At 59.6% G+C, this 11,454-nt stretch overlaps 1 protein-coding gene across 1 annotated transcript; it reads right to left on the bottom strand.

Annotated features, from left to right (window-relative positions):
- Positions 1-855: 855 nt before the first annotated feature.
- Positions 856-9,466, bottom strand: LOC100351488 (cocaine esterase-like). The gene is made up of 12 exons (XM_008257406.4): positions 9,255-9,466; positions 7,034-7,238; positions 5,468-5,606; positions 4,692-4,825; positions 4,352-4,610; positions 3,851-3,949; positions 3,472-3,612; positions 3,275-3,355; positions 2,911-3,055; positions 2,358-2,495; positions 1,818-1,890; positions 856-1,582 (listed from the first exon to the last, which is right to left on the bottom strand). Exons 1-12 carry the CDS (start codon positions 9,328-9,330, stop codon positions 1,396-1,398), a joined length of 1,677 nt encoding a protein of 558 aa, XP_008255628.2. The 5' UTR covers positions 9,331-9,466; the 3' UTR covers positions 856-1,395.
- Between the last annotated feature and the right edge of the window lie 1,988 nt (positions 9,467-11,454).

Below are 11,454 nucleotides of genomic sequence, written 5' to 3'. Positions count from 1 at the left end.
CCGCCCCCTGGGATGAGAAAGGGGAGGGCCCTCTCTGCCCCTGGCTGTGCTTGGGAATCCTCCTTGGGCTGCCTCTTCCTCTCTTCCTCCTGGCAACACTGGCCCATTCCTGCTGAGGGTCTCTCCGTGTGTGTGTGTGGCGGCCCTCAGTAGGCGTGCAGGTGTGGTCACGCTCTCTCTCCTTGAAATCAAAGCTGCTTTTGTGCACTGCCTGTGGCTGCTGCTGCTGTGAATCCTCATCTCCATGGGGACAAGAACCTTGAGTGAAATGTAAGACCCAGGGCCCACACCTTCCCCACCGGGCACCCAGCAGGGTACGTGTGGTCCTGTGACAGCAGGGGGGGGGGGGTGCCGGGAGTCAGCCTGAGTGTAGGAAACATCAGGCTCCCTGCAGGAAGGAGGAGCAGCCTGGGCACGGGAGCCCCCAGGGGAAGTGGACCCTGGCTCATGAAGGCTGACTTTGTGGCTCCTGAGAACTGGCCTTGACCTCTGCTCAGCCCAGGGCTCTCTCAGCCACTATGGCCAGGGCCAATCCAGGCCGAAGTCCAGAGGCAGAAACATTATCTGTGTACCCCACGAGGTTGGCAGGGGCCCAAGCCCTTAGGCCCTCCTCTGCTGCTTTCCCAGGTGCCTTAGCAGAGATCTGGATCAGGAGTGGAGCAGCTGGGACCTGAACTGTCCTCATATGAGATGCCAGCGAGATGGGTAGAGGCTTAACCCCCTGTGCAAAGCAACAGCCCTATACTCCCAGGTTTTCTGCATTAATAATTCATGGTATCCCAGCTGTGGAGGCAAGCAGGTGTCTCTTGAGAGCTGAGGGTCTAAGAAAACACTCAGATGAATGCGACTCAGCCGTGAAAGGACTGGAACTCTTTATTTGTGCTGCATGGATGAGATTGAGGGCGTCATTCATGGCAGCCTGCAGGGGTGAAGCCACAGTGACTCCTGGAGTCCAGGTCCTCTGTGGCCTCTAAGAGATGTGAGATCACAGGGCATGCTGGGAGGAGGAGGAGGGGTCTTAAGGCACCAGAGGTGGCAACAATCCCCAACCAGCTACCTCCACATGGGGAGGGCCTGGGGCTGGCTGAGAAGAGAGGGAGGGTGGGAGAAGGTGGAGGGGGCAAGAAGCAGGAGGGGCCCAGGGCCCAGTGGGTGTTGAGGAAGCAGGGCTGGCACTGGTGTTGCCCCACACAGCTCCATGGAGGTGTACTGGGTGCGTCTCTCACGAGGGGCCCCAGGGCAGGCTTGGCAATGAACCTCAAGGCGTGGGTTCTCCACAATGGACTGCTGAGTGGACGGAGGCCAGGAGTGAGTAGCCGCATGAGACTGCTGAATAAATCTCTCCTCTGTGGGTGTATATGAGCGCATCGGGGGCCCCCACCACCACACTGGCAGCTACAGCTCTGTGTGCTTCTGCTCAGTGCCCCTTAGCTCCTGGACCCTCTGGGGCAGGGTGTGGGTCCAGAATTGGAGCCTGCGGGCCTTCAGGGCCTGGCCCACTGCAGGCTGCACGTTCAGCTGCAGGTATCGCTGGTCCTGGTCGAACACGGGCCAGTGCGGCAGGCCCTCGCCGTTGGGGTTCCTGCAGACAAGACATCAGGAAGTAGACGTGAGCAGCTCGTGGCCCACCCCAAGGTCACTGGGAGATGGGAAGAGTGTGCCTGGTCCTGAGCCCCTGTGAGTGCCAGTGGGTCCTGCAGCTGGGGAGGGAGCTGGCACGTGACTTAGGACCCTGGATGCTGGTGAGGTCCCCCCCAGAGGAGGGAGGGTAGAGGGTCCAAGGTCCCTGGGTATTTGGGGGGGGGGGATCGTCTCACCCGTTGCGAGCAAAGTTGGCCCAGTACTTCATCACCCTCCTGCTCAGCAGCTCCTCCTCCTCAGTGAGGGGCACTGCAGAGGGGAAGGGCAGGGTCAGCTCGGGCCACCTGCTGCCCATCATGCACCTCGCTCCCAGCCCAGGTGGAGCTTGACCCCAGGATACCCTCAACCTTGCCGTCGCCCCTCACCAGCTGTTCCCAGCCTTGTCAAGCCCCACGTCCCCAGTCAGCCCCTAAGTCCTGGACACTGGCTTCTTCCTTTCCAGGACGGTTTCTCCTCTCTGACACTGGGACTTCATATATGAAACAGAGATGAGTTTGAACCCCTGTGCACCCAAGATGGACACTCATTCCTAGGCGGACAGAGGAGGAGGGGGTACAGGCTGTGCCTTGAGGGGTTCAGATTCCATTCCCAGCTCTGCTCCCTGAATGCACCCTGGATCCCACTGAGCCTCGTCCTTTCATCCTTAGGAAGGGCGCAGGGCCCCTTCCGGGAGAGCCTGGACCTCATCCCCATACTGGTAATGGAGGAAGATTCACCTTTGCTGCCAAAGAGAAATGATCTGAAGACAAAGAGCAGCTCATCGCCGTGGTCGGCCCTCACGTGGGGCGGCTTGAGATCCTTTGTGAAGCTGGGTCGATGCTGGAACTCGTAGAAGTAGACAGGGGCGTGGGTACCTGGGGACAGACAGGGAGATGGGTGGCCCCTTCCCGGTGTTCTCCTACAATAACCATGGTGACGAAATGTAATTGCTGCACCAGGCTGGGTCCTGGACAGTTGGGGAGAGGAAGCAGGGGGAACAGGTGCAGTGGGCAAGCCCTGGGTTAGATCCAGCCTTGAGGTTTGTGGCTGTGAGGTCTTGAAACAATCAGTGGAGCTCACAGCACAGTCTCCTCCCCCCTTCCATAGCCGAGATGTCCATCTCTGTAACTGTCATGGAGGGTACTGGGAGGAGCAACACCAAGTCCCCGGCACTCTGGGACCCACTTAAGACATGGATCAGGACCTGGACAGGACAGGCGTCACCCTCAGGAAAGGACCCAGCTCTGAGCTGCCCCTAGAGAGTGAGGCCTCAGTCCCAGATGAACTCACGCTGGAAATGTGCTACTCGGAGTGCAGGCATCACGAACATGGCGTCTGCCATCATCTCCTGGAACTGGGCCATGAGGGTCTTGGGGTCCTCATTGCTCCCCATGTACTCGTCCATCAACAGGTCCCCCAAACCGGGAGGCAGCATCTGGCCCAGGGGAAGGGGGAGGAGTGAGGGGAGCAGCTCCTGGGAGGGAGGCAGCAGGCTCAGGCTGGGGGCCGGAGGTCCTGTATAGTCATAAACTGGGGGAAGAACCAGGCTCCGGGAGACCCCACCCAACGCATGGCTGAGCCTTGGTTCCCAGATTCCCTGTGCGGGCAGGTGTCTGGGATGTGCACTGTTGGGGCAGGAGCCCGGGGACCTCACCAGCTGTTCAAATGTTTGATGAATTAGTTCCTTCATGGCCCCTCTGTCTCTCTCCTCTTGAGGGTCCGTGGCAAACAGGAGCTGAGTAGAGAGGGGAGAATTCCAAGCTGGGAATGGCTACCCTGGAGCTTTGAAGCCCAGAGGACTGCTCACCACACAGTCTGTGCAGGCACTGAGGAACTGAGGCTGCGGCTCACCTGGGGGAGGATCCAGCCATACTCATCGTTGTTGACACCAATGATGCTGGGGACGGGTTGAAAGTCAGCCGAGGCCAGCAGCTCCTCGGGGTGTCTGGGCAGGAAGACTCCATCCACCACCACTGCGATGACCTTGAAGACCTGATGTCACGTGGGATCAGGGAGAAAGTTTGAGTTTGTTCTGTCTACATCCCCCATGCCTCGATCAGCCCATGGTGCTCACTCCCACCATGGGGTCTCCAGCCTGGCATCCAGGACTGGGTCCCCTGTTCCATCCAGGGCTGGGATGTCAGGAGGCATGGATGGGAGGAAGCTGTCCCGGGGACTATGAACTGCACACAAGCCCATCACCCCCTCACCCACATGCACAGGGCCCGACCTTGGTGATGGCCAGCATCTCCTCTTCACTCTTGGCCCGCAAGCAGCGCACCAGGGTCTCAGAGTCCACCTGGCCACAGCCAGACAGGTTGGCCACCACCTGCAATGGGACCACACAGGGGCTGGCACAGCCATGCTGGAGACTGGGGGTTGCCCACGGCCCCATTGAAGGCAGATGTACCCCCAAATCACACGGGGTGTGGTGTGCACACGGCTGCAGTTGGAAGCTGATTGTTGCTCCTTCCCCATGACTTGGTACCGCCCAGCCACAACGGCAGCACCTAGCTGCTACAATCTGGGCTCAAGGTGGGCAGCTTGGTGGAGCCGAGAACCAGTTCTTCCTGTGCTGTGGCTCAGGTGTGTGGATTCTGACCACGGAGAGCTCAGCAGTCACCAGTAGACAGCAGAGCCCACACTCCCAATGGTCCACGCTGTGCTCATTTCCCTGAGACTGTAATAGAGGCAGGAGCAGCAGTGCTGGCTGGGCAGTGAGGACACTCACTGTGGAGATCACCTCAGACGAGCTGGTGATGAGGCCGGGGAACAGGGTCACTCCACTCTCCATGATGGCTCCGTGGAAGAGACCTTGGGACATGGGTGACAGCACATGGGATGACACACTAATGCCACCTGCAGACTCGCCGAAAATGGTGACCCGGCCAGGGTTGCCTCCAAAGTGGGCGATATTCTGCTGGACCCAGCGCAGCGCGGCCACTTGGTCCAGGTAGCCCCAGTTGCCGGTGGCGTGCTGGTCTCCAGTGCTGAGAAGTGGCAGGGACAGGGGTCACAGGGCTGTCCAGGTGCTACTTATCCCGCAGGGCCCACCCCAGCCCTGGTCTCACCTGAAGAAGCCCAGGACTCCCAGGCGGTACTGGATGGTGACCACCACCACATCCTCAAATGCCGCCAGCGCAGAACCGTCACACATGGAAGCCATGCCCATAGTGAACGCACCACCGTGGATCCACACCATCACCTGGGGTAATCAACGACATACCACGTGGCTCCCTCCAGCCTAAAGCCTGCTCATCCCCCACTTGGTCTAACCAGGGCCTGGGGTCTGTGCAGGTGCCCAACACACTGAACTCCACCCAGACAGCAGGATCTGGGCCATGAGCCAGGGGCCCAAGCAACACCAGGAAGGCCAGGCCTCCCATCCTTGGAGTTCTAGCCCTTGTTTCAGAGCTTGCCTGCGTCAATTCCAGAACCTGCAGTGAGGTGGAAAGCTAAGGGCTGAGTCTTGGTCCTTTTACATGGATGTTATTCAAAGTGCCCTCCCTCCCCAGGGGCTGCCCAAGCGTCCATGGCTGATGTCCTGTGTGACCTCCAAGGTCAGCCCTCACCACACAGAGTGAGTCTCCTGGGTAAGAGGATGATGGCAGTGTCCTGGGGCCATCCAGGACCCACTCATTCTGACCTCTGACAGCAGCCAGGCCGCTGGGACCCCACGCCCAGGCCTCAGCTGCCCACCATGGGGGAGCTGCTCTTTTTGGCTCTGATAGTGAGAGGCTTCTGGACAGGGTGTGCTCACAGGAGGGCCCGTGCTCAACTTCTACTTTCTCATCTTCTAGCAGAAGGCAATGCCCTCCCACCCCGGCCGACCCTGCCCCACACTCACAGGCAGGTCAGAGCCCTCACGGGCATGTGCAGGCGAGTAGATGTTGAGGTACAGGCAGTCCTCGGACATGGAGATGGACGGCGGGGTGAAGTTTATTTTCAGAACATTTTGACCCATCACAGCAAAGTTCTGCAAACACCTGGAGCCACCCAAGGTAGCCATTAGTCTAGAGCCTGGGTCTAGTGTGCCCGACCCTCCCGGGCCTCCTCCTACAGCCCTGCTCACTCATGGGCCTCCATAAGACACTTCCCACCAGGATCCAGGTCCTGGACTCTGGGTGAGCTGGGATGGTCCAACATCAGGGAACCTCAGGTGTCTGAGAGTCTGGGTGTCGCTCCCCCTGTTCGTGGAGGAACAACACAAAACCCTGCCTAGGTTTCCTATCCGAGTCACGGCACCATTATGTCGCTCTCCCTCTTCGTGGAGGAACAACACAGGACCCTGCGCTGTTCTTTCGTCTGCTCGGCCCTCCCCGGGTTTGCTGCTGGTTCTTCCCGGGTTGGCTACCGTCCGTTCCACCTCCGTGGAAGGGCGGTTCCCCCTGCCACTTTCCCCACTTCCGCGGGGGAGCGGCACACCGCCGGCCGGCTCTCTCGGAAGCTGCACAGGTGTTCCTTCAGATAGATGTTCCTGGTGCATGTTGTCTCTCTCCTCCTTTATAGTCCTCTTCCGCCAATCCCAACTCTGCTACCCACACACCGAGTACGCTGCTCTCCTCCAATCAGGAGCAGGTCCTGCTGCTTATTGGTTGAACTGGAGGCAGCTGCGTACAAGCTGTTTGCTCCTCTCCCAGCGCCATATTGTGGGAGAGCAGATGCATAGAATAAGTCTTAATTCCAGTAACTTAGTCTAGTCCGAGTTGCTCCCAGTTGCTCCCCACATCTGGGGACCACTCTTGACTGACAGGGGACTCTGTGGGAAGTCGTGACTGCAGGAGGGACACTCAGTGCTGGATGCCCAGACCCAGCCACGCCGGAGCAGGCCAGCCTCCCGCACACGAGCCTGGATGGACGGATGGCGTTTCCCCAGGAAGGGCAGTGGACGACCCTCACCTTCACTCTAGACTCAGGAACCTCCCCGTTCCCACAGTCTCCAGTCCTAAGGGCATACACGGGTCCCTGGCCAATGTCCTTGCCCTGTTGTTGGCTCAGTGACCATGATGACCCCCTCTGGTGCCCATCTCAGGGAGCTGCAGGATCTGCTGATGGAGTCAGGGCCTCCTACAAGCATGTGGAGCCAGGTGAACCTCACGCAGACACAGCGCCCCCTGCAGGCAGAGAGCCTGTGGCCTCTCCTGGACACGGGGAGAGCGTCTCTGCTTTTCTCTCTGTACCTGGATTTAATGTGCTCTGAGTGCCACGTTCTGGCCCCAAAGCATTTCATGGTCACTGAATCCAGAAAGCCTAAGTAGACTCACTGAATAACGCACGAGGGAGCCATCACCCACAGGGAAAGCTGGTTATGGGAGCTCTGTCCCAGGACAGCTGGGCCTGGCCCAGAACTGAGAGGATCTTTCCCCGACCCCACCCCAGGGCCGGAGCTTCCCTGTGCCCTGGGAGCGCTTACATGGCTGGGTGGGAGGTCCCGTCCCTCACTCCACTCCAAGCTTCAGCAGGTTCAGGAGGTGCAAAGCGCAGCGGCCCCAGAGGTGGCTTGGCAAAGGGAATTCCCAGGAAGGTGTGGACGCCCGCATCGGTGCCTTCCACGTGGACCAGGCTCCCGCGCACCTGCCCCGTGTGCGTGTTCCGGATGGGGATGGCAGAGTCCTGGCCTGTGGGTAGAGAGGCGCATCAGTGGGGGCTCCCCATGAGCTGCCCTCCCACACTGCTGCTGTGGCCTCTCCTTGGCATCGGCACCTCAGCCTTGCCAAGGCCTCGGACCTACAAACACTGACCTGACCAACGTCCTGCATGAGAAACTCTCCCCCATCTCCAGCCAGCAGTGCTGTCCCTGCCCAGCCCAGGACATCCCACAGCTCCCGAGGCTCCTGGGACCTAGCACCCTCCCTGAGCACTAGGAGTCAGCGCAGGTGACAGCCCTGGGGGCGAGGAGAGCGTCCTTTCTGCTGACTGCCCTCGGTCACAGGAGGTAGAGCTGTGAGCACCAGACTGACCAGGCTCCCCTGCTAGGAGGCTCATGCTCCAGGTGTCAAGAAGGGAGGAAAGGAAGCGTCCTCTAGGGGGCGGTGTAGTGGCGCTCGGGTGCACCCACAGCCTGCATGGCCAGCATCCCTTACACAGGTCCATCCTGGCTGCTTCACCCCGGATCCAGCTCCCTGCTAATGGGTTGGGGACGTAGTAGAATCCCCCAGCGCCTGGGCCCTGCACCCTCCTGGAGGCCCTGGATGGCTCCTGGTTTTGGACTGGCCCAGCCCTGACTGTTATGCACACATGTGGAGGGGATCAAATCATGTGAGATCTGTTTTTCCTTTCTGTCTGGAAATCAGACTTCCCATGTCACATTAGGCGATGCCTGGCCACAAGGGTGCTCTGGGCCCCTGGGTCAGGGAGAGGAGAGCCTGGCCCCGGAGCGGGTGAGTAAACAGCGCATCTGTCCTGAGCTGGTCCCGACCTTGTCCTTGTCGTTCGCCCCAACTATGGAGGACAGCGCTGCCTGCAGCAGCAGTTCCGGCTGTGAGGCTGACAGTGAGCTGAGCTCAGCATTGTCCATGGAGGACAGGGGCGGCTTCCGTGCAGACGCTGCCGCGGTTCCTGCCCCGGACACGCACAGCGACTCCCAGGGACCTTGGGGAACAACTGCTCCCTCTCTGCGTGGGGACCCAGCCCCAGATATTACTTTATTAGGAACCACAGTGATGAGGGGGAGACGATCTGCCTGGAAGGTCCTGGTCGCCGGGAGAGTCTGTGCATTGCAGGGCAGGCGGGGAGCCCGTGGGTGAGCATGGAGGAGGAGGAGTGGGGCCTGTGCTGGGGATTAGATAGGGAGAGGGTGGGGTTAGAGACCTGGCTTTTCATGATTTTTAATTCTCTTTAAAAAGTTATTTTTTGCAAAGATCTAGTTGGAGAGAGAGAGAGAGAGAGAGAGAGAGAGAGAGAGAGAGAACCCATTTGTGGTTCAGCTCCCAAATGGCCCACCCAGGCCTCAGCCAGGAACCTTGAACTCCAGCAGGGTCTCCCACGTGGGAGCATCAGGGGCCTGGGACAGAGCCATCTTCCACTGCTTTCCCAGGCACATTACAGGCAGCTGCACTGGGAGACCAGCAGGCAGAGCTGGAGCCAGTGTTCCTAGGGGCCGCCAGTGTCACAAGTGCTGACTTGTTCTGCAATGCCAGCTCCAGTCTTGGGCCTTTGGAATGAGGAGATAAAGGCTCCACGACACACCCAGGTGTGGTGCCCTCTTGGCCTGGGCTCCCAGAATGCCAGGCACGGAGGTGTGGTCAGCTTTGCCCTGGAATCCAGCCCAGGAGGACCCCTGCCAGGTGCACAGGGTCAGAGGAGACCCTGGCAGACACACAGCCCAGGGCAGGTTCATCAGTGTCCTGGGGAGGGCACAGTCACCACAGCCTCAAGCAAGGGAGGAAATGGGCCCCATTTCCCACGCCCCTTCCTGTCCCTGCTGCTGACCCGACCAGCGCTGCTCAGAGCCTTCGTGCTGGGCTCATTCCTCCGTGCCTGGAGCCTCAGGAGACCATGGTGGGCGCCCAGGTCCCCCACTGTCGCCTCCACCCGCTGCAGCCTCCCAGGCGCTGCCCTCCCTTGGCTGCAGGCACAAACTGTGGGATTGGGCAGATCTGACCTTGGTCCCTGTTGCTGCCCGCGAATCTCACCGTGACCCGGATCGAGGAGCAGCAGGAGCCCGCAGACCAGGGCGCTGAGCCGCGCGCTCCTTCGGTGCAGCCCCATGCTCTGAGGAGTCGCGGGTGTGTACCTCTGTGTGTCCCGCAGGCTGCACCCAGTGCTTCAGGCTGGGATCATGGCCTCGCCCCTGGCCTGGGCAGGAAGTAGGCGGGGCGCACCGCGCGATAGGGGATGTACGCCTGGGATGAGAAGGAACTGAGAGAGCAGAGGTCACGTGTTTAATCTGGCATGTCTGCCTTGCCTCTCTCTCCGGGCTCCTGAAGGGGGGAGCGTGTACAGGAACATCAGTTCAGTCCTGGAGTCACCAACTTCACTGTCCTGGCACTTGGTCCAGGATAGCGTGGGGTGGACGGGAAGCTGCACAGGGCTGTATTTGGGCACCTAGGAACATGCAGAACAGAGATTTATTTCATTTTTTATTTATTTGAAAGGCAGAGTTAGAGTCAAGAGAGACACAGAGAGAGATCTCCCATCTACAGGGTCAGTCTCAAACGCCCAAGGCTGGGTCAGCCCAACGCCAGGAGCCAGCAGCTTCTTCTGGGTCTCCCAGGTGAGCGCAGGGGCCCAAGCACGTGGGCCTTCTGCTGCTTTCCTAGGCGCATTAGCAGGAAGCTGGATCAGAAGTGAAGCCGCCGGGGCTCGGCTCTGTGCCTACATGGGATGAAGGCACTGCAGATGGTGGCTCACTGCTCTGTGCCACAGCCCCTGCCCCAGGGGTCACCTGAGCCAAGGCTGGCAGGTGTCACCGTCCCGGATCCTGGAAGCTCCTCCTCGGTTTCCAGGCTGGCTGCCCACTGGGTCCAGGCCCCTCCTCCATCCTTTCCCGACTCTGCCCTTCCCCTCCCTGCTCACTCAGGGTCCAGGTTTTGAGAGGCAGTGACCATGGCACTAACTAAGGGCTGAACCCAATGTGTGCTGTGTCCCCAGCTGCTTCTGAGACACAGTTCTGTCCTCTCCTTGACAGTGAAAACCTGCTGGTCCTGATACCTGGCAACCAGGCAGGAAGAACCACGGGAATTCGGGAGCTGGAACTTTTGCCAGCCCTGCATTGCAACTTTATCCCTTTGCTTGTCAGTCTTTTACACCACTTTCCCAGGATGCACCTGTGTCTCAGCTGGGACCAGGAAGGAGAAGCCATGATGGAAACATGGAAGTGAAATTCTGGATGGAGGGGCCATAACAATCCCTTCCGTATTCCCACAGGTGAGATCCCACCCCACTGGGTTATGCATTTAGGGCACCGCCCCTGGGATGAGAAAGGGGAGGGCCCTCTCTGCCCCTGGCTGTGCTTGGGAATCCTCCTTGGGCTGCCTCTTCCTCTCTTCCTCCTGGCAACCCTGGCCCATTCCTGCGGAGGGTCTCTCCGTGTGTGGCGGCCCTCAGTAGACGTGCAGGTGTGGTCACGCTCTCTCTCCTTGAAATCAAAGCTGCTTGCCGGTGCTGTCGCTCAACAGGCTAATCCTCCGCCTTGGGGCGCCGGCACACCTGATTCTAGTCCCGGTCGGGGCGCCGGATTCTGTCCCGGTTGCCCCTCTTCCAGGCCAGCTCTCTGCAGTGGCCAGGGAGTGCAGAGGAGGATGGCCCAAGTGCTTGGGCCCTGCACCTTCATGGTAGACCAGGAAAAGCACCTGGCTCCTTGCTTCGGATCAGCGCGATGCGCCAGCCTCGGCGCGCCACGGCAGCCATTGGAGGGTGAACCAACAGCAAAGGAAGACCTTTCTCTCTGTCTCTGTCTCTCTCTCACTGTCCACTCTGCCTGTCAAAAAAATAAAATAAAATAAAAATAAAATAAAAAGACAAGGAATAGAAAAGGTGTTGGTACCTCTATAAAAAAAAAAATAAAAGCTGCTTTTGTGCACTGCCTGTGGCTGCTGCTGCTGTGAATCCTCATCTCCATGGGGACAAGAACCTTGAGTAAAATGTAAGACCCAGGGCCCACACCTTCCCCACCGAGCACCCAGCAGGGTACGTGTGGTCCTGTGACAGCAGTGGGGGGGCCGGGAGTCAGCCTGAGTGTAGGAAACATCAGGCTCCCTGCAGGAAGGAGGAGCAGCCTGGGCACGGGAGCCCCCAGGGGAAGTGGACCCTGGCTCATGAAGGTTGACTTTATGCTCCCTGAGAACTGGCCTTGACCTCTGCTCAGCCCAGGGCTCTCTCAGCCACCATGGC

The sequence above is a fragment of the Oryctolagus cuniculus genome, chromosome 18, assembly GCF_964237555.1.
Source record: "Oryctolagus cuniculus chromosome 18, mOryCun1.1, whole genome shotgun sequence".
NCBI classification, from domain to species: domain Eukaryota; kingdom Metazoa; phylum Chordata; class Mammalia; order Lagomorpha; family Leporidae; genus Oryctolagus; species Oryctolagus cuniculus.
Note: the sequence above shows the minus strand (reverse complement) of the source record. Positions and strands in the feature narration are given on the sequence as shown.

Excerpts from the sequence above, each read along its gene's own strand:
- LOC100351488 (XM_008257406.4), bottom strand. The coding sequence starts at position 9,330 with ATGGGGCTGCACCGAAGGAGCGCGCGGCTCAGCGCCCTGGTCTGCGGG. Across the intron at positions 3,950-4,351 it reads CGTCTGAGGTGATCTCCACA|GTGGTGGCCAACCTGTCTGG; the intron begins GTGAGTGTCCTC and ends GTCCCATTGCAG. Across the intron at positions 3,356-3,471 it reads ATGGCTGGATCCTCCCCCAG|CTCCTGTTTGCCACGGACCC; the intron begins GTGAGCCGCAGC and ends CTCTCTACTCAG.